This window comes from Peromyscus eremicus, chromosome 20, assembly GCF_949786415.1.
Source record: "Peromyscus eremicus chromosome 20, PerEre_H2_v1, whole genome shotgun sequence".
NCBI classification, from domain to species: domain Eukaryota; kingdom Metazoa; phylum Chordata; class Mammalia; order Rodentia; family Cricetidae; genus Peromyscus; species Peromyscus eremicus.
In genome coordinates, this window is record NC_081436.1 from 28,941,535 (window position 1) to 28,963,940 (window position 22,406).

The following is a 22,406-nucleotide window of genomic DNA, read 5'->3' on the forward strand; positions in this document are numbered from 1 at the left end:
AGCCAGCATGGACTTCCATGTTGGCCTGCTGCTTACATTGTAGCAACAGAGATGTGATCCACATCCCCAAGCTGCTGAGACCCAGGACCCACAGCTGCCTGGAATCCTCACACTTCATGTGTTGTACTGCTTCCACGTTACCTTCAACACTTTTCTCCCATCCAAGTACTAACCAGGCCCGACCCTGCTTAGCTTCCGAGATCAGACGAGATCGGGCACGTTCAGGGTGGTATGGCCGTAGACTACCTTCAACACTTTTCGTTTTTTGGTTTTGAGTATTTATTGTATGAGGTTTGTTGTGTATTAACATTTTAATTAATCATTTTACTGTACACACCTCCCAAGTAGCTGGGATTATAGGCCTGAACCACCACCAGTCCCTCAATGACTCCATTTTACTACAGATCTCTGTGGCTTCTTGGAGAGATTCGCGTGACAGGGAAGGCTCCAACCAAGAGCCAGGCAAGACCCAAGGTTATGAGTTAGGTGTTTGTGAGAAACCAAATCTTATCAGTGCGTAGTGACAGAATTTTCCCCAGCTGAGCTTTGCAATGACCACAGCCTGGTCAAGACCTGGATTGAGAGACCTGGAGCCGTACTCCTGAGCTGAGCATCAGGTCCCTGACCCAGAGAATTGGCAAACGCTGTAAGCCATTCTCCACGTGTGCCTTGTCGCATGGTAGTTGGTAGCTGATGTGTGGGCTCTGGGGGTTCTGTTTGAAGCTTTATGGTGATGCTATTTCTAAACCCTTTATGATTTAGAACATGGTGTTTTCCCCATTACCCGCATATATTCATCTTTCTAAGAGAGGATATCAAACTGCTTTAATTTTTTTCAATTACATTGATTGATTGATTGATTGAGGCTTGTGAGTTTACATTTGCTCAGAGAACAAATTTCAGGAATCATGCTCTCCCACCATGTGGGGCCTGGGAATGAACATGAACTCAGGTCTTCAGGCTTGGCAGCAATTGCCTTTACCTTCTGAGCCATCTCACTGGCCCTCAAAGTGATTTCAAAGGAAAGATGTTTTTATTGACAAATATCCCTTCATAAAAACTGTGCAATTAGTGGTAGGAAGTCTGTCCTTTCTTTTTTCGAATGTTCAGTTTCCCATAGAAAACTTCCTGGCTGGAAGGTGGCAAGCAGAAGCTAGGGAGCCGAGCGCTAGCTCAGTTGTGCCCTTTAAAGTCAGTGGCTCAGTCCAGGAGTAGCCAATCAAGCGGGCATGTGCAAGGCTGACTTTTGGCGGTTCCCAAAGGCAGTGCCCTGTGTTGCCCTGTGAGTGCACTCCTCTCAGTAAGTTGTCTTCATGTTAAAATGTTGCGGTAAAGCTGATCAATGAGCCCCCGTGTGGGGTGCAGAAAGGCTGTTGAATGTCCCATGGAGAGGAAGTCGGTTCTGCTTGCTTCTTCCCAACTTCTGGCTGTCACCAGCCATGTGGCAGGCTGCCTCCCTAGTCGCGCTGATGTCCCAACAAGTTTTGCAGCCTGCGTTCCTGTGCCTTTTAACCACGGTACAACTCCTTGTACTGTTGACACAGGACTAGGACCGATGGAGGGACCCTCAAGCCCTGTCTAGCATGGAGAGGCCAGTGTCCTCTGAGGTGTTGCCCGCAATGTCCTCTGCCCTTGATAATGGTAATGTTTGGTCATTCTGAGCCTGACCACATTGGGGTTTCCCCCATGCTGGCCCCCAGGGAAGGGTAGGAATAGGGGAGACTCCAGAAGCTTGGGTTGAACAGAAAGTGGTGTGGCCAGCCAGCTGCCCTGTGATAAATCAGTGGTTTCCTTTATGATAGCAGCTTGGCCCCTTCTGGGTTCTCTGGTATCTCCATCGTTTGCTCAAGTGGCATATGTGGTTTCTGTGCCTGTAAGGTGGTGCTGTGGGAAGGCACCGTGTCCCACAGCCAAAGCTGACTCCTTGGGGAAGCCTTGGCTCTCCCTCATCCAGTGTTTGTGGGTTTACTTCTGTACCAACACCTCTTTTGAAAACAGTCACTGAGTTTACATGTCTGACATGCTTATATGAGTCTGGCACATTGTGAGACCCAAGTGCTGCTGCTCCTTCACCTGGGCTCCCACAGAGCCTTGGGCACCTTTGCTTTGCACAGCTGTCAGGAAAGTGAAACCCTGGGGCAGAGCACCTGGAAGTCTCCTCCCCATAGAATGAGTAAGGACAAGGGCTGTTAACTGAGCTCAGTGGACTCCAGGCTCTTGTTCTCAGGGTCAGCGTCACCATGCTGCACAGCTTGATACATGACAGGCCAAGAGGCTTCTCCTCAGGAGATCCCAGCCCGTGTCCTCAGTTCCCCACCATGCAGGAATGTTCAGGGGCTTCATTCTTCTTACTGTTGATACTAGAATCTTTTCTTGGGAGGTGGGAGAGAGTCAAGACAGGGTTTCTCAGTGTAATAGCCCTGGCTATCCTGGAACTTACTTTGTAGACCAGGCTAGCCTCAAACTCAGAGATCGGCCTGCCTCTGCCACCCAAGTGCTGGGATTAAAGGCGTGCACCGCCGCCGCTACCCAGCTGACCGTAGAACCTTTTATTTCAAGACAGGCTTTCTTTCTGTACAGTAGACAACTCTCCATCTTCCCCATTAGGCTTCCCAAGTGCTGGGACTACAGCTACATAACACCACACCCACTTTTTAGTACAGTTTATTTGTATGTGGAGTTAGGGATTGAGCCCAGGGCCTGCTGCGTGCTTGGCATGTGCTGTGCCACTGAGTCACGGTCACGGCCTTGGCTCAATTTTCACTTTTTACTTTTGTTTTTTGAGACAGGGTCTCTCTATGTACCTTTGGCTGTCCTGGAACTTGGTATATAGACCAGACTGGTTTTGAATTCACAGAGATCTGCCTGCCTCTGCCTCCCAGGTGCTGGGATTAAAAATGTGTGCCACCAAACCTGGCTAGTCATTTGTTTGTTTTTGTTTTGCTTGCCTGCTTGTTTTAAGACAGGTCTGAGTCTCCCAGGCTGCCCTTGAACACCCTCTATACCCCAGGCAGGTCTTGAGTTGGTGATCTTTCTGCTTCTAACAGGCATTATAGGCCTGGCCACCAGACATGTTGCACCTCTGCCCTTTTCTTGTCCTGGAGCAGAAGGTGAGCTTTTCCTACCCAGCCTGAGCTCCCTGAGTGCTACCACCTCCTGTAGCGCCGTCCCCCACTGTCAGTAAACCTAACGGGGAATGCTACCAACTCCTTTAGCGCTGTCCCCCACGGTCAGTAAACCTAACAGGGAATGCTACCACCTCCTATAATGCCTTCCCCCACTGTCAGTAAACCTAACAGGGAATGCTACCACCTCCTGTAGTGCTGTCCCCACTGTCAGTAAACCAAACAGGGAAATTCTGTCTCTGGTTCTCAGATTGGGACCAGGAGCCAAGACTTACGTCTGTCCTGGACTTGTGGTAGTCTTCTGCTTCTGCCTTCAAGTGCAGGGATTACAAGTATGTGCCATCATTCCTAGCCTCCTCCCTCTGTGTGATGGGAAGCCAGCTGACTACCAGGCTGCCAGCCCCAAGAGATTGAGCAGAGGCAGGGCCTGAAAGATCTACAGAGCACACACACACCTGCCCTGCCTGCCTACTACGGCTGGTAGTGTACCCTGCCATTCATAGGTCACATGACTCTGGTATCTCAAACTCAGGAACAGATGTGAGCATACAGCTGCTTTTGAAAGGCAGAGTTGGAAGCACACTGCTCAGAAGTCTATGGGAAACTTCTAGAGAGCCAGCCTAGCCTTGTTGGGTGTCCTCCTGTGCTGTGTTCCCATGTTACATTCTTCCCTGAGAAGGAGTCCAGTCTCCTGCTACTGTTTATTGTTTCCCTCTTGGCTCAGGAAGTATACTCAGGGGAAAAGGAAAATCAGATAACAGAGAGAAGGGTGCCTTTTGTTGTGGTCTATGGACTTGACTCATGAATGATGGCTGGGCTAGCGTGAGAGTCTACCTGCTCTGCTTTGGTGAAGGTTCAGAAGAGTAGCACCCAAGAACAGACACCGAAGTCTGCAGTTTATGTATGGGGAAAAGCTGGTTTACTGTCATGTCTCCCACATGCAGGAGTAGGGCTGCTCACCACTTTGTGAGTACACTCCATGGAAGCTCCTGGGGAACGGGTGTGTTTCTAGGGTTCAGTTGGCGGAAGCTGGAGCCCACCTCTTCTCTGTGGGAAAAGCCTGCCCTTTAATAGTCATCTACACAGAGACACTGGAAGATGAAAACAGCCTCTGTGCCCTTCACTCCCCAACACGGGGCTGTGTAAGGCATAGCCATGGAGGCCGTGAGTATGAGCAAGATGCCAATGTGCCAGTCACAGCAGCCTGGCACAGCGTCATCAGCAGGGTGGTCATTTTCCTGGCTGTGGCCTGAGCCCAGCCCTTCTAAGGACCCCAGCACACTGCCTCCAGAGCTGGCTGCCCTTGTGCCTCCGGCTGTCACTTTCATGTTGAAGTGCTCAAACATGGCAAGCCTTTGGTGAGAACTGAGAGGCACATTCCACAGGAGGCAGCTGAGTGCAGAGCATCTCTCAACAAGCACATGCTCACAAACGTGCCCTGTGTAGATACGTCAGGTGTCCCGCGACTTCTCACACTTGCTCCAGCTGTGTCCCTTACAGGGTCTGCGCACCTTGTCAGAGGTACCCTCCTGCCACTCGGGTACACCTAACTCCTCTCAAGGAGTTCTTGTTGTGACCCTTGGCATCCAAGAGCTTGTGCAGGTAGCACACCTTTGCTTTGTTACCCCCTTGAACACACTCAGGGCTGTGGATGTAGCCCAGTGTTTACATGTATAGTGTGCTTGAGTGCTGGAGTTCAGCATCAGAACCCTTAACAACACCGCTACCACCACCACCCAACTCCCAAAAAAAGGCACCAGCTGGGTAGAAGGATCATTTGAGCTATGAACTTTAACCATCCTAGCAAATAGAGTCATCCTCCCATCTCACCTGATCTTGAAAGGTAGTACTAGGGGTAGAAGCCAGGACCTAGAGTGTGTTGGGTAAGGACTTTACCACCTTGTACCGTATGTTGTCCGCCCCCCCCCCCACTTCCCCCCAGCTCAACAGAAGTTTATCTCAGAGGAAAAGCAGAGTCCTGGAGCTTTCACTCTTGAAATAGTCTCCTTGGCAGGAAGAACTGAGGGTACCCTGTCTCACTTTTCAAGGGTAGCTCCCTGGTGTGGCTGTCACAGCAACATGTGCTGGCTGGCACAGGTGGGCTAGAATGGGTGCTGCAGGAGTGATTGGCTTGGCCACAGGTGCAGTAGTAACTTCCCCAGGCTCCCTGGCCAGCACACCTCAGCCAGTGGCCTGGGATCCCTTGCGTGTTTGCAGTACCGTACCACCACCCCAGGAACCCTAAGGAAAGAAGCACATACATTCGGAGGTTTCTTACGTGTTGTCTCTTGGCCCTTCCCTATAGAGTGCTGTGTGCCCTGTGGGGGCTGAAGGTGGTACTGAGGAGGCAAATGACCAGTGAGGGGTGACCCTTGAGGGCTTTGTGCTCAGTGATGTAAGCTGGGTGCAAAAGGACACACACTGCATAGACAGAAGGCAGAGTAGTGGGCACTAGGGAGAGGGAGGAGAGTGTTTAATGAGGGTGCTTTGGAAGTGTGCTGCATGTTGTTGATTGGTTAAAGTGGAACTTTCATGTGTGCGTGTGCGCATGGTGTGCATGTGGAGAATGGGGTGAGTAACTCCCGAATTGTGGTCCCGGTGACTGGGAAGCAGCTTGTGCTCGGGACTGTGTTTGGGAGGGAAGTCTGGATTTCCTTACTTTTCAGATCATTGTGTTTAACAAACAATGAAATAGTCACTGCAGTCATTTTTCCCAAGGAATTCCATACGCTGTTATTCTTTTGTCAGACTCTTACTAAGTGCCTGCCTGGTGGTGCTGGGCAGTGTGCATGGCATGGAAGTGGCATGGCAGCCCAAAACCTGGGGCTTGCCTGGACACCTGGACATGTCACCTGAACTGCTACTTTGCAGAGAAGAAAGGCTGTAAGTGAACGTGGCTGCACAGTCAGGTTGAGGCAGAGGTTGTGGGGTTGCCCTGGATTCCCTCTGGCTGGAGTCTTCCCTCTTGTCTCCCAAAGACAGAATTGGGAACATTAGGGATTTGCTGATGGCGAGAAGGTGGGGGTGCCCTAGCTAAGTGCAGGAGGAGAGCCCGTGAGTAGGGCTGTTTCTCTGAGCAGCACTCTGAGTGCTGAGTGATGGGAAGTGAAGGTGAAGGCTGCACCGTGTGGCCAAGCCAATTCGTGTGACAGGAGCAGTGCTTGAGGACGCTACCATTCAGTCTGAGTGCCGTAGGAGGGATTTGCTCCAGATGCCTGGATTGGTGTGTGTATGAGTCTGGTGCTGATGCAGGGATGGTTGAGGGTCCCTGTGTATTTCAGAACAGGATGACAGGACATAGAGCATACATACTGGGTTAATGAAGGCAAAAAGCTATCAGTTCCTGCAGGAAATGGTCATTAAAACTGTATGATGAAAGCCAAAAATTAGGTAAATTTTAACAAAATACCACAAATATGTGTTGAAAAGATAGATGAAGATACCGGCAACCCAGAGATCGTGTAAAGGCCCAGAGGTGCTCTGGGGGCCAGGCATTAGTACAGTACAGGTAGGGAGTGAGACTGTTGGGAAGGGCATGCCCATGTCATGAGAGAAGTGAGCTTTCTGAGAGATAGAGTCCAGGGTGGCCTCAGACTGTGGCAGTGGATGACTTTGAATTCCCGACCCTCAGGCCTTCACCTCCCTAGTACTGGAAGTACAGGAGTGTGCCGCCACTCCCTGCTACCTGGAAAATCTTAAAAACCAATGCTGTCTTTACTCTTAAAAGCAGTATAGAAGGTGCCCACTGCACCACTTGCCTGGCTTGTGCAAGACCCTGGATTCCATCCCTAATGTAGAAGAAAAGGTAACTATTTAAATGGAAGCTACACAGAATGTGTACACATGTAGCTTGTTTAAACAGTTACAAATAGGACTTGTCTTTGGTACAAAATGGGTTGTCTACTTGCCCTTTTTGTTTTTTATTTTACTTTGTAGTGCTGTAGAGGAGAACCAGGGCTTTGCACATGCTAGGCAAGCATCCTGCCACTGAGCCACGTCCCCAGTGAAATGAGGACCTGGATGGGCGTTACAGTTTGTAACTCGTGGGCACATCACAATAAAGGACTGTCCATCACCCTGTGTCTGCAGGTTTCATTGCAGACAGATCACAAAAGGAGAAGCCTAGAGGAAACTGACGGCAGGGGATGGACAAGTAGGGCTTTCTCCGACACTTGGCCAAGCCAAGTTGGGTGCAAAAGAGGAACCTGTGCCTGGGTCTCGTACCTGAGGCAGCCCTGGCTGCAGGCGTGCTGGAGGATCAGTCGTCGTTGTCGTCTGTACTTTAAAGACTCTCTTGCTGTCCACACACCTGTACTTTGGGTTTCCTCTGAAGGAATGACTAAGGCGAATGCTGTGGATAGGAGATAATTTTTTTTCTGACCCAGCAGCAGTTGGGAGTTGCACTGCCTCTTCCTTTTGTAGAACCCTGAGCCCTGTAATACTTCTCCATTATGTGCCCCGCTTGGCTGGCCTCCCTGCCAGCAGCTTAGTTAGGCCTTCCTCATATGGTCTGGCAGCTCCTAGGGAACCATTTTGAGTTCATTGTCCTTTACTGTCCCTTTTGTCCAGAACGTGGTGCACCCCGACACCCTTGCTTGTGTCCTTGTGACAGCTGAGCCTGGTCAGTGGTGATAGCAGCACAGCGTTCTGGGTCAGAAGTGTACTTAGTAGCAGGAATTAGGACTGGTGAACAGGGCTGTGTGCATCCCGTCCTGAATGCAGAAGTCCCGGGAGCAGTGATGTTTGTCATCACCCGTTTCCACAGTACAACATAGGCCCGAGCATCTCAGCACTTGACCGACAAAGCCCTGTGTGGCTTCTGCGTGTCAGGCATCTGTATCCCTGGGCGAGGGTGTGTGACCTGCATGGGAAATGAGGCAGTGACAAGCTTAGCGTCAAAGAGTCTGTTTCACTTTGTGTGCCCCCCCCCCCCCCCCCGACGGAGTTCTCTGTGTAGCCCTGGCTGTTCTGGAACTCACCTTGTAGACCAGGCTGGCCTTGAACTCACAGGTCCACCTGCCTCTGCCTCCCAAGTGCTGGGATTAAAGGTGTGCGCTACCACTGCCCGGCTGCAGATACTCAATTTGAGAGCATCTCCAGGCGTGCCCGATGCACCTGATGCTCAAGAAGGGCAAACAAGAGGGACATGGTTACCTGGTGAGGGTTGGTCATGCCAGCATGGGAAGCTTGAGTCCTACCTCAGTTTGGCTATGCTGAGGCAGTGGTGCTGCTCATCTGCTTAGAGTTCACAGTACAGAGCCCACCCCCTTTGGAACTCCTGCTAAGGGATACAAGGTGCTGTTAAAGAGTCTGAGAGCCAGTTTGGATGGAGGGACGTGGTAATACTCTGAAGGGTTTGGAGGGAGGCAGGGAACAGACCTCAAGGCCCATTTTCATGGCCTGTCTGAGGACAGTGGGACTCTGAAAGCGAAAATACTGTCAGGATCTGTGGCCAGTGAAGAATCAAAAGTCTGAGGCATCCTTCCAACCAGCTCATCTTCAACAGGGCCACCAGGCCGGGCGGAGGCTAACCAGTGAGTGACTCAGCGTATGCTTCATTTGTTCTATGGCCTTGTGGTCACCTGGCATTTGACCTTGGGGGACTTGATGGCTCCCTAGACACAAGTGTTTCTGAGCCCATAAGTCAGCTTGCATACCCTTCTGGTGCCACACATCTCCCCACCAGAGAAGTCTTTGAGGCTCTCCTGGCACCTGAGCCTTGCCCGCCTGACTGGCCTGCAGGTTTCCATGGCTCCTCCCCTCCAACATTCCTTCCCAAGCATGGCTGCTCCTGCCCTTTGCCTCGCTCTCCTGGGCCTGCCTGTCAAGTCTTTCCTCTCTGGGCACTTTCAGCCTTAGACATGGAGAAGGAAAGGAGGGTGTCCTTTCGGAGGGCAGAAAAAGGTATCTGGGAATGGAGGCAAATGCTAGGCTTCTTTGCTCAGACCTAGGTGAAAGGAAGTGTTGCCCTAGCGTTTCCTTTGCCTTCCTGACAGTCCTTACAAGCTGCCAGCTTCAGAGGATGCCACTGAGACAGGGATGTGCCCTGCACCGCACTACTCCTGTGTAGAGTGCTGCACAAATAGATGTCCCTCACAGAGTGAGCGGCCTAGTAACACTCACACACAAGCAGAACCAGACTGTGTTCCAAAAGGTACCAGAGGACCTGCCTCCCCTCCCCCACTGCCACCTGTGCTTCCTTCTTGGGGTCATCTGCCTGCCACCTGCACTTCCTGCCTCAGGTCCCGGTCACTAGCATACTTTTTTTTTTTTTTTTTTTTTTTTTTTTTTTTTTTTTTTTTTTTTTTTTTTGGTTTTTTGAGACAGGGTTTCTCTGTGTAGCTTTGCGCCTTTCCTGGAACTCACTTGGTAGCCCAGGCTGGCCTTGAACTCACAGAGATCCGCCTGGCTCTGCCTCCCGAGTGCTGGGATTAAAGGCGTGCGCCACCACCGCCCGGCCACTAGCATACTTTTAAAGGCTCTGAGACTCTTCCCTCTCTGGAAGTTTGTCTTGAGCTACTCATTTCCACTGTCTACCTTTTCCTTGGACTCAGACCAGCTCAGTGCTACCCTGTGGTCCTCAGTGCTACTACCCCCTGACATCTGGTAAGGCATTCTTCCTGCTCCTAGGTGGACCCCTGTCTGAAGCTGCTTTGTCTCTGCTGTCCCAGTGCCAAGCTTGACAGTGTACGCCTGCTGGATGGAGTGGCTCATGCTGGTGATGGGTGTATGTAGGGGGCAGTTCTCTGTGCCACTTGTGTCCCTAGATCATCAGAGGTGCATACCTTGTCCCATCTTCTAAACAAAGTGGAGGGTAAGGCAGCGGGAGCACCTCGTTGGGTGTCAGCACTGCTACCAAAGCCAAGGAGACCTCTCCAGCACCCATTTCCAGGTCCCCAGCATGGAACAGGCTTGTTCATCCCCGGTGCTCTTGTCGGGCATGTTGAGTTTTATCTGGGGAGATGTCACCATGTGTATGACATCCTTCCTTGCATCGCTATCCTGTCAGCTTTTTCCAGGAAGTGGAGAAGATGTATTGAATTACCTGGGCGTATGTGAGACTGGATTTCATAGGAAGGTTATCCGTTGTTACCCACATAGGGCTTTCTGATGTCCCCTGGTCCAGCATTCTTAGCACTCTGCTATGAGGCTGAAGTGGGAGGAGGGCACCAGACAGGCCCTGCCCACAGCCCCTGTGCCCCACCCACCAGGGCCTTTCCCTACAGGTGCTTAGGACCCCTTTCTTTTAGGAACCAGGTGCACTGGGGTTTCCAGCCTTCATGCAGCGTGAGGGTAGTGGTGCAAGGACCCCTTCGTCTCGTATTGGTTCCGAAACCACTGGCCTTGGTGTGGACCCTGGAAGGTGATTGGTTTCCTCCATGCATCTCACTCCACATGGAAGAACGTTCTGCACTTGGCAGTGGCCTTGGTGATGGGTATGTGTCCATTAAGTGACTTGAGCTCCAGAGCTTTCCTAGCCTGCATCCTGGTCTGAATCAGTGACCTGGAGACCAGACCTGTGCATTGTCTTCAGACAGCTGTGTCTGCGGTACAGTGTTGGCATTCCTGGGCATCTGTTCACCCAGAGCAAGTAGAATCCCTGAGCCCCTGCTTTCTTTCTCTTTGGAGAGGGACTTAAAGGAGGAGGTCTCTTAAGACAGGATCTCATGTGGCCCAGGCTAGCCTTGAACTGGCTGTGTAGCCAAGGATAGCCAAGAACTCCTGATTCTCTTAACTCCACCTTCTAAGAACTAGGATGATAGGCATGTGCCTTCTTCTCCGAACGCTTTCTTACAGCTGTGTGACTGAGCTGTGAATACTCTGTGGGCTGTGGGTAGTGGAAACAGAGGGGACATGTTCAGAGGCAGTCCTGTGAAACAGAGCTCAGGAACACCACCTGAGTAGCTTCTGGTTTCACTCTTTCCTTGTCTTCCCACGGGTGACTTTAGAGTGGTCCTGGAAGCTCTGTGGCCCCGCCTTTAGCTGTGCATCCATCCCCCAGTGTCTTCCTTGCCGCCCTCCTTCCCTGCCCAGGGAGGCCCCAGGGTCTCAGCACACCTTGCTTTGGTTCTGGTATGGTAGCAGGTGACCGATGACCTGGCCTATGGAAAGTAGCCCATTCTCCCCATGCTGTAGCCTTAGCAAGGCTGCCCTGAAGTGGGCTCACAGTGAGCTTGCTGTTTGAGATTCCTGAGGTCACTCAAGGATGCTGAAGTTTTCCCACGAAGAACTTCTTCTCACCAGCGAATGTTATCATGGGGTTTTGTCCAGGAGTACAAACCTATCTGGCCTGGCAGGCTTGTCCATTGAGAGAAAGAATGAGTTCCTATTCCCATCCTGGACCTTTTGTTTTGTTAAATATTTATAGGCCACTTTCCCAGCCTCCCTCCCCCACAAAACACCAGTTTATCAAAAATGTCCTTGTGAATAGAAACCTCTGCATGTGACCCAAGCGTTGCAGTGGGCTGTCCCATGTACACATAGTGACACAGTGAGTATTTCCTGTGAACAGGGAACCTTCCGGGTCCCACCATTGTTGTTCAGCCTTTGCCTGGAAAAAACCAAAAATTATTTACTAGGGACGGGCGTTGTGTTTGTTTAGGGCTTTGCTGGGAATCGCCTGGCTGAGGCATCCCAGGGATGTGGTGCTGGCAGCGGAGTGTTGGGGGTGGCAAGTACCCCTTGCTGCCCAGTACCCTGGGCAGCACTGGAGATGGGGTGGGAGGTGTTGTCTTGCCTGTGTGATGGAACAGTGCCATGTGGATAGAGCCAGTGCTGGGGTGGGGAGTGGGGAGCTCTAACTATGACTTGGTAGTCCTCATACAGGTAGCTGAAACAGGGTGTTTAGTTTCCTTGGGGCCAGGGTCTGGAGTCTAAAATAGACTTCTGGGTAGATTGGCACAACAACAACAACAACAACAACAACAACAACAACAACACAGCTGTAATGCCACCACTGGTGCTGTCTGTGTCCCTGTGCTTGTGTCCTTGGCCCCTCTCTTTGGTTTGCATAGCTCTGGATGTCTACAGCCAATGTTGCCACCCCTCCGCCTTCCACAGCTGAGCCCGTGACTGCCTAGCCATGTTTCCTACTCCAGTAGGATTCTGGGTTCCTCCAACACACAGTGCAGTACCTGGTATGTCACCAGACTCACTAGCCAACAGTCACCACCCGGTGGCTGTTAACATCATGTGGAGGTCTCACTGAGGTCCATACCTCTTCTAGGAAGGAACTTGGGGTGGGGTGCTGGTATGGCTGGTCATTGTCCTGTCACAGGTACCGCAGAACACGACAATGTCAGCTGAGTGGCCAGCCATGACATTCCTAATGGACACAGCAAAAGCTGGTAGGACTAGAGGTCAAAATGTGGAACTTAACATTGTAGTCAACTTTCCTACTTCAGCAGGGCTGGGGTGGTTGACTGAGAACAGAGAATACAGACCCAACAGTACCGAGAGGCACGGCCATTCAACTTGTTCAAGGGTGGCCTAGTTGATTTTTGTGTCAACTTGACACAAGCTAGAGTCGTCTGGGAAGAAGAACCTCAATTGAGAAAATGCCTCAATCAGACTGACCTGTAGCCTGATTGACATGACCCAGGCCATTGTGGGTAGTATCACCCCTATGTAGGTGCTCCTAAGTTCTATAAAAAAAAGCAGGCTGAGCAAGCCAGTAAGCAGAGTTCCTCCGCGGCTTCTGCATCCGTTCGTAACTCCAGTTCTGACTTGAGTCCCTGCCGTGACTTCCCTCAGTGATGGACTGTGACCTGAAAATTGTAAGATGAAATAAGTCCTTTCCTCCTTAAGTTGCTTTTGATCATGATGGTTACCAGAGTAATAGAAGACAAAGGACTAGAGTTGAGATTGACAGCCCCTGGAGCCGGTGAATGAGCAGTCCCATATCCCAGCAGATGGACTAGCTATGCATAAGACTTTACTGATGGACATTGAAGCTTGAATTTTATAACCTTTTCTTTTTAAGTTCATTTATTTTTACATGTATGGGTATTTTGTCTGCAAATATGTCTTTGTACCACATGTATTCTGGGTGCTCTTGGAGGGCAGAAGAAGGTGTCAGATCCCCTGGGACTGGAGTTACAGATAGTTATAACTGTCATAGATTCCAGGTCCTCTGGAAGAGCATCCAGTGCTCTTAACCACTGAACCATCTCTCCAGCTCCTCCATAAGTTTTTTTGTGTCAGGAAGTATTACAGCCATCTTTTGTAAGATGTATGTGGAAGGCCACATGATCTTGGACAGCAGAGTTTGCTCACCCATTCTGGAGCCATAGCTGTTGGCCTGTGATGGCTACAGCTGTCAGTTCCTGCAGAAGTAGTGACAGTTGGTCCAAGGTCTCCTTGGGATGCTTCTGTCCCTGTTCCTGGGCAGCCTCCTGCTAGCCATGCCCACCTGGAGGAGCCAGTACTTTTCACTGACTCTCATTTGCTGCCCTGGTAAGTAAGTGTTAGTGCACGACCTCACTCAGTAGCCAGCTCTTGGCTGCTTCGAAGGCCACTTTGGGTGCAGCAGGGCCTGTTCTACCCCATGTGTGTTCATTCTGTGGCCCACAGATGGATGCATCACAGGATAGCTATGAATGTAGCCCAGCATATGATAGATGGCAGTGTCATGTTGGAGTGTCAGCAAGTTGGACACCTTGCTCTAGAGCCTGTACTGTGTCCATCCGTCTTCTGTGAGAGCATCTCTTGTTCTCCTCTAGTCTGTAGAGTGCTGTAGCAGACTGCTCATCTGTAGTCTACTCTAGAGATGGGAAGCACACTATTCTCCCATCTGTGTGCTCAGATGAAGACCCGTGCCTGTCTTTCCCACTGTCTGGGGTACTTCCTGCCCCTTTGCTAGATGCTGCAGACTGTGTGCCTGTCAGTCATCTGTGACTCCTGCCTACCTGTATGTGTAACCTACCAAGGTGACTTTGCTGAGGTCTGTATTCCTAAGGGCTGATGCCCGGGCTTGCTGATGTGATGTGCTAGGGCCACAGGCTCCGTTGATATTGGTACTGTCACCTCACTGGGAGAGTTCTGGCCCGTGAGAGCACCTGGGTTAAAGGTCTTTGCTAAGAGACAGGCTGGCTACAGGTGGTTGGACTGTACCGCAGCACAGTATCAGTTCTAAAGAGGGACTGTGGGGTGGAGAGAGGGCCTGGCCCGTATGGGCCTTGTCTCACAGCTTGATCGAGTCAGAAAGCCTCTGTATGTCCTGTCTGGCTCTTGACTGGAAAAGGGACAAGGGGACTTGTTGGTCTCAATGCCTCCAGGGGGCCATAGCCTGATGGGGACAAACCCAGGGCCCCTGGGTCTGTGTAGCATGGAACCCTGTATTCAGGGTGGGTAGGCACTATGGGCAGCAGAAGGTGGTGGTAACTCCTGAATGGATAGCCCTCCCCCATTCCCCGGGTGTTGGCACAGTGACAGCAAGATGGTTGTTCCAGGCAGGAGAGGGTAGCCTGCTGAGGAGCTGCCAGGACCCATGAAGATGTCCCATGCACGCAAGAGTGAACTGGGCTCTTTATTTACTTAGTTGGTGGCATGACCAATGGGAGGCTTGTGGTGGTGGCTTCTTCCCCTGAACCCCAAACTGCCTTGTTCACTCTGGGTCATTTTGATTAGGGGTTGTACGGAGACACAGGGCACGTGACACGGGTATTACTGAAGGCAGGCAAGGGTAGTATGGCCGGGAACAGCCATGGCCCCTTGAGTGCCTTGCCTCGTAAGGCTGAAGAGCTCATACTGTCAGAGCCCCACCTGGCTTGTCTGGTGGAACTCACTGGGCAGACTCTAGTTCCCTGATGCTTGTCTGTCCTGCTGACTTGGGATGGGAACAGATCTAGCCTTCCTGTGGCCAGGCGTGGCTGCAGAGGTCAGAACACATACCTTAGACCCTGGCGGAGTGCCCTGGTACCTAATGGTGTGACAGCAAAGGGTTCTGCAAGGTGCTTCCTCCCTTAAGTATGCTCTACTCCCACACAACGTTTATTTTTCTTGCCAGCTCAACATGAGTCTGTTTCCTCAGTGTCCTAAGAGTGTGAAATGCTTGTCTGATGAAGTGGTGATGTGCCAGGCCCTGTAGATTTCAAGCAAACTATGGGTTGTTGTAAAATGGGGAGAGTTGTGCTGATCCTCAGAGCCTCCCAGCCACATCCAGGACATATTCTATGGTACGCCATTGCTCACCCAGCAGCCAGCCACTGCCCTCGTAAGGACAGCCAGCTCTCTGACCTATAGTAGCAGATTCCTTTATGAGACTTTGGATGTCACTCAAGGGAGTGGTGTGGGATGTGCTCATCAGCAAGGATCTCTGTGGGACAGAGAGAGGCTCATTGGAACTGCCGGTTGCTGTGCAAGTGCATTCTAGTTGCCGGGGAGTGCTCTGGCCTGTGTGTGCCCAGGGCCATCATTCTTTATCTGCTCTGTTGACACCACATTTGAATTTATATGACAGGGATGTGGCACAGACTCTGATGTCAGGCTGCCCAGGTTCTATCCCGAGGCCACCACACTCCAGCTGGACACATGTGGACTTACACCACCCCAGTGCTCGGGGCACCCACTGCCACGCTGACTGAGGGCCTTGGTGGCTGTGTAGGGAGGGCCTTGACAAGACTCTCTGTGACAGTTTTTCCCCAGTGAGGCCCAGAACTAAGTGACTCTTATTATTCCTGCACTTGTAGCCACTGTACCACTTGCATAGTGTGGTATGGAGAGAGGGGCCCGTGCCTGGTACCCTACACGACTTCGCAGCACTTGTTCAGCGTGGTGGCCCTGCAGACAGAGTACTGGCTCCAGGGTCTGGAGTCCTCTCTTTGTCTAGCATCCTCAGAGCCAGAAGACCCTCAGGGAAAAGGTCTATCCTGAGGAGACCGGAGGGGGCAAGAGTATGTGTTTATGTGGGGTGTGCATGAGTGATGAGTGACAGGCTGTGTGTCCCTGCAGGCCTCCCTGAGCAGTACTACAGCCTCACCTGGTTCCTGAGCCCTGTCCTCGGCCTCATCTTCACACCGCTTATTGGCTCTGCAAGCGACCGCTGTACCCTGAGCTGGGGCCGCCGGCGGCCCTTCATCCTCGTGCTGTGTGTGGGGGTCCTCATCGGTGTTGCACTTTTCCTCAACGGCTCTGCCATCGGTGAGTGTTTGCTGACCGCACACTAGTGCACGTTTGGGGGCCTTATCTGGTGACTTCACCAGGCCTCTGTGTGCAGGGACCAGTTCGGGCTGCCGAGGGCCGCCTGGTGGAGACTGTAGCGGGGAGCTTGGTGGTGGAGCTGGCCCCACATGGGAAAGCTGGAGGAACCTGTTCACAGGGAAACGCTTCCTGTTGTGATGGCTTGTTTTTAATGCGTATCTGACAGCACGTCCTGTTTCCAGAGTGATTTCAGAAATTATCTTTTCTTTTTTTGTTCTCCTTTTCTTAGACGTGCTAGTGAAATTGTCCAGAGCCCGGTTCGCTGTTTGTTTTCTCGGTTCATGCCTCGTGTGTTGTTTTGCCTCTCTGTTGTTTTGTTTTTAATTAAAGCCACTCTGTGTGGGAAAATATTTTCTGCCTTGCGGGCACTCTTCAGAACTGGTGGAAACAAAGCCTTGTTTTTTTGGCTCTGCGGGTAAAGGAGTGCAGTGTGGGTTCTCAAGCACAGGTCTGCCCAAGTTCCAGTGGCGGCAGGACTGTGGGCAGAGAGGCCCCAGAAGACTACCACCTCCATGGGGGGAGGCACAGCTCTTCAGAGCCAGGGTAGGGACAGTCTGTGGCGGCTTTGGTTCCTTCCCCTCCTGGCCGGAGTGTCTCCTTGCTGATTCGTGCCTTACAAGTCGGTCTCCTCTGCTAGGAATGGCTCCCATCCAGGAGTCGGGGATTTGCTTTCTGGCCCTGGGCCTGTCAATGTCACCTGCGAGCATTCCTTTACTTCCCCATATGCAGTGGCATGTATGGAGAGCATTCCTGGGGTGATCCACATGCAGCCAGCCTGGAGACACCAGCCCTCAGCCCAAGCTCTTCTCTTGCCAATGGGGCCTCATGGGCAACCCATGGGCCAGCGTGTCGAGGTGCAGTCAGAGGACCAGACCTGTATTTGCCCCACCTCTAGTCCTGAAGGTTGGCCCCAGTGTGAACAGCCCAAGGCTCAGGACTAGGGATTGATCTCTGGGTCCAGGCAGGCTCCCCAATCAAGTGAGGCTTGGTGTGTGAGGGCAGCCTCTTCAGAGGCTCACACTGCCTGCCGAAGCCGCATGCCTTCATAACTGGGTCCTTATACATGCAAAGCCTTTTGTCTAGCTTGGATGCGGGGGCAGAGCCGACCAGCTCAGGACGCAGCACAGGGCGTCTGGGTTGGTGGGAAGAGGAAGAGATGTCATCCTCAGAAAGGTGGAGGTGGCGGTGGCCCTGGCATAGCCACTGTAGCTGATGCCAGTCGTCTTACCAGCTGGTGGCCACTGCTGCTGATGGACAGAGGAGGAGGAGGAGGAGGAACCTGTTCCCCTTCTTGCTTGATAAACTATTCGGGAAGGAGAGATAGCTTAGTGGGAAGCACTGCTGCTCTTACAGAAGACCCAAGTTCAATTCCCAGCATCCACGTGGTAGCTCACAGCCATCTGTAACTCCGGGTCCAAAAGATCTGATGCCCTCTTCTGACCTCTGCAGGCATCAAGCATGCACAAGGTGCACATCCATACCTGCAGCCAAAACACTCCTAATACAATAAACATATGTTAAAAGAGGGAGCTCTTGGGGGCTGGACAGAGAGGGACCCCACCAACCACAGAAATAGGGTGAAGCTTACTGCTGTCCTGAAAGCATTTGCCTCAGGAGCCTGACAGTTTCTGGCACTGGAGTCTGACTGCTTCCCCATGCTCTGTCCAGGTCTGGCGCTCGGCGATGTTCCCAACCGACAACCCATTGGCATTGTCCTCACGGTGCTGGGAGTGGTGGTCCTGGATTTCAGTGCCGATGCAACTGAGGGGCCCATCCGTGCCTACCTGCTGGATGTGGTAGACAGCGAGGAGCAAGATATGGCCCTCAACATACATGCCTTCTCTGCTGGTAAAGCTCCATGCCAGGCCCCAGGTGGGAGGGAGGAGTCTGTGCTCCTTGGTGGCAGTGACCAGTGATGGGGCCTTAGGAAGCACTGTGCCTTACTCCTGACCCATGAACCCAGCAAGGTTAAGGGACTGAGGAGCGGGGCTAGGGGAGGGTAAGGCCTGCCTGGATGACATGCCTGCCAGGTGGACGTGGTGAGGGCCCCACACTGCCTGGGGAACACACAAGTGGGCTGGGTTTGTTTCCGGGCCCGGGACTCCTTTTGTCTTTATTTCGGGCTGGGAATAATGTTAGGCCAGCCCTGATCTGTGCCATCGTGAGTCGTTTTGTTGCGTGTCCCGGCTGTCCTTTTATTCTCCGTTGCACTCATTTGCCACTAACCCGGGCCCCTGTGTAAGGAGAGCCCTGTGCTGGGCCTGAGGCTCACTGTCACTTCTCCACCTCCAGGCCTTGGTGGGGCCATCGGCTACGTGCTGGGTGGACTGGACTGGACACAGACCTTCCTGGGTGACTGGTTCCGGACACAGAACCAGGTGCTGTTCTTCTTCGCTGCCGTCATCTTCTCGGTGTCGGTGGCCCTGCATCTCTTCAGCATCGAGGAGGAGCAGTACAGCCCACAGCAGGACCGCAGTACTGAGGATGCCGCCCTGCCCGGCACCAGTGTCCAGCCTAGCGCTCCAGCCCCCGCTACCCGCCTCAGCTCCCTCGGTGGGGGTGTGCAGGATGGCAGCCCCCCATTCCCAGATGAGGTGCAGTCGGAGCACGAGCTGTCCTTGGACTACCTCAATGTGGACATCGTGCGCAGCAAGAGTGACTCAGTGCTGCACATGCCTGATGCCACTCTGGACATGGAGCCTGAGCTGCTCTTCCTGCATGACATAGAGCCTTCCATCTTCCATGATGCTTCCTACCCCAGCACCCCCCGGAGTACCAGCCAGGAGCTCCTGAGGGCCAAGCTGCCCCGCCTGTCTACGTTCCTCAGGGAGTCCACCAAGGAGGACGACACCTTGCTTGATAATCACTTGAATGAAGCTAAAGTCCCAAATGGGAGAGGATCCCCACCAGTGGATTCGCTCAGCCACCGCTCTAAAGTGGACTTGAAGCCCTCGGCCACATCTGGTTCCATGAGGCGCCGTAGGCACATGTTCCACAGGCAGGCTTCTAGCACCTTCTCCTACTATGGTAAGATTGGGTCCCACTGCTACCGCTACCGCCGGGCCAATGCAGTGGTCCTGATCAAGCCATCTCGAAGCATGAGTGACCTGTATGACCTGCAGCAGCGGCAGCGATCCCGGCACCGCAACCAGAGTGGAGCCACTGCCTCCAGCGGGGACACAGAGAGTGAGGAGGGCGAGGCAGAGACCACCGTGCGCCTGCTGTGGCTGTCCATGCTGAAGATGCCCAAGGAGCTGATACGGCTCTGCCTCTGCCACCTCCTCACTTGGTTCTCCGTCATCGCAGAGGCTGTCTTCTACACTGACTTCATGGGCCGAGTTATCTTCAAAGGGGACCCCCAGGTGAGCACCCTGTGGCTAGCAGCTCCACTGCACAGCAGAACTAGGCAGTCTCTGTGTCTGGGGCTTCTTGTGAGCCTGCATGCACTACCCTTGCACCCACATGCCCATGCGGGTTAGGGAGGATGCCCAGCAGGCAGCTGACCAGTGCACACCTCAATGCATGGTCAGTTGTGCAAGCTGAGACAAAGTTGTGACAGTGGGGTCTACGGTGACCATTTGTGAACGCCAGATGCTTTCACACACAGGACCAGAACCTCTTTGAAAATCATGAATGGAGTGTTGATTCAGCTATCAAAGTAACAGCCTATTTTTATTCTTGCCAGGCCCTGCTAATGGTTCTAGACTTACCCCATGGCTGTGTAGGTGGTCACAGTGGTCTGTTACACCTTTTTCAGGGGCTAGCATGGCATCTCAGGGAGGCAGACTCATTTCTGCCGGTCCAGACCAGCCTTATTTCAGGGCCACAGGCAGGATTCCACTTGTCATTGTGGGAAACAGAGTCGCATGTGGACTGGGAGGGCCTGGAAACGGTTTCCCAGATACTGACCTGGACTTGGGTTGATTCTCCTCCTCATTAGAGTGTCTGTCACCTCTCAATCTACCTGCATGGGAGTGCAGAGTAATCTCCTCTGCCCTGAGGGTGGCAAATGCCCTCAACCTTCTCTCTCTGCGACAGGCCCCCTCCAACTCCACTGATTGGCACGCCTACAATGCCGGCGTGAAGATGGGCTGCTGGGGCCTGGTTATCTACGCTGCTACTGGTGCTATCTGCTCAGGTGAGAATCGGGACCCTGACTTCTGCCTAAGTAGAGGAAAAGCTGTTAAAGTCAGTTGCTGTGGCCCAGGGTCAGGTGGTTCTGAGGCTTGGAGGCCATCCTATGTGCTGTCCCATGACACTGTCCAACATGGATGGCACCTGTGTATTAGCATGTTGTCGCTGCCATGCCAACCCTACCCGGGGCCCAGCAGTCTGAAGGGCAGTGGAGCAGGTCCATATTGCCAAGGACAGGAGCCCTGATGGGTGGGGTGATGGGCTGTCATCCTAAGGAAGCATGCTTTACTCCCTCCCTAAACTTAAAAGAGTTAGGATTGGAGTCCCCTCCCTTTGCTGCCCACACTCAGTCTGAACCTGGAACGGAAATCGACTTTGCCTGATCTGTAGGTGAAGAGGGTAGGGCGAGGCAGGTCAGCCAAGTGTCAGGGTGACAAAGAGATTCCTCCTGGAGGAGGTGGTGCCTAGGAGGACCCAATCAGAAGGCAGGATCCCGAGGCTGGCCTAGAGTGCTGGGGAGTCCAGAGTGACAAGGGAAGGGCCAGGCATTTCCCCCAAGGATACCTGGGCGGGCAGTTAGCAGCCCAGGGAGGCTATAGAGAGCTGGCTTCTTTCAGAAGTGCTGGAGCCCCCGGGGAATCCAGGTGGACATGGGGCTGTGTGGTTTAGGTGGGCAGGTCTTTATGCCTGAAGGCCTAGGTTCAACCAGAGGGAGGCAGTGATGGGGGTAAGGGGTGTGTGGAGGCAGCAGCTAAGTCATGATCCTTGTGGCCCTCTCTGCAGCCCTGCTACAGAAGTACCTGGACAACTACGACCTGAGCATCAGGATCATCTATGTGTTGGGGACGCTGGGCTTCTCCGTGGGCACTGCTGTGATGGCCATGTTTCCCAACGTCTATGTGGCCATGGTCACCATCAGCACCATGGGCATCGTCTCTATGAGCATCTCCTACTGCCCCTATGCCCTCCTAGGGCACTACCATGACATCAAGGAGGTACAGTCAGCCTGAGGGTGCTGAGTGGAGGTGGTGTTGGGGCCACCTCGGAACCCTATTTGGCCTTAGGTCTGGTTGGTCGTCAGACCATGGGGTCCACAGCCTGTGCTCAGTGTCCTACTGTCCCTCTGTCTTCCCTTCTGATGAAGGCAACAGCTTCCACTCTTAACTATTCCTTGACTACAGGGTCTTCTCTGGCCATCCAGGTTCTGGACCCTGTCACAGCTGGGAACAGGAAGCTGCCCTGCCCACATCCCCTTTACCGTCATGTCCCCCACTAGTGGACTTTTCCCTTTCCAGTTCACTGTTTGGTTGGGTCCAGCTCCAGCAACCCTTCTTTCTGTCTTGCAGCATTTGAAGAGCTACCCTGTTAGCCATTGCCTCTGAGGTATCACTGCTGGTGCCTCTGTGTAGAGAAATTGGAACCAGGTGTAGTGGAGCACAGTTACATATCCAGCACTAGGGAGATGAAGGCCAGAGGGTCAGAACTTCAAGATCCTCCTCAGCAAGTTCAAGGCTAACCTGGGCCACTTAAGACCCTGGTTTAAAAAAGTAAAACAACAACAAAAAATACAAGTAGTTGTACATAGTGGCACACACCTTTAATTCCATTAATCTTTAAAGCAAAATCAGTTTGCTCAGTAGGTATATACCACACCCACTCCTAATCAAACCTAATGATGGTGGTGGTTTGTAGGTGAACTCTGCAGACTTCATAACCGTTGAGGCTGAGCTACTTGCTGGCATTTCAGAAGTGGGTCATACAGAATCGCCCAGACCAAGGAAGATGGTGACCAGAGTCTAGAAGCCCCTTCTCCTCCTGCTGCCCTGACCTCACTTGTGCCTGTATCTGACCTTCCTATAGCTAGACAGGCATTTTCTGTTCCACCTCATTCTGTGGCTTGGGTAGCATGCCGGACTTACCACTGGTCCCAGGCCTCTGTGCCGCCTC

General features: G+C 52.6%; 1 protein-coding gene across 3 annotated transcripts in view; it reads left to right on the forward strand.

Moving 5' to 3' along the window:
• Slc45a4 (solute carrier family 45 member 4) overlaps positions 1-22,406 on the forward strand; it is a 75,161-nt gene that overhangs the window by 44,581 nt on the left and 8,174 nt on the right. For all 3 annotated transcript variants that reach the window (XM_059248131.1, XM_059248133.1, XM_059248132.1), the window contains exons 3-7: positions 16,077-16,265; positions 17,994-18,173; positions 18,618-19,687; positions 20,364-20,463; positions 21,243-21,454. In XM_059248131.1, coding sequence (XP_059104114.1) covers positions 16,077-16,265; positions 17,994-18,173; positions 18,618-19,687; positions 20,364-20,463; positions 21,243-21,454 — 1,751 coding nt within the window. The remainder of the gene's footprint in view (positions 1-16,076; positions 16,266-17,993; positions 18,174-18,617; positions 19,688-20,363; positions 20,464-21,242; positions 21,455-22,406) is intronic.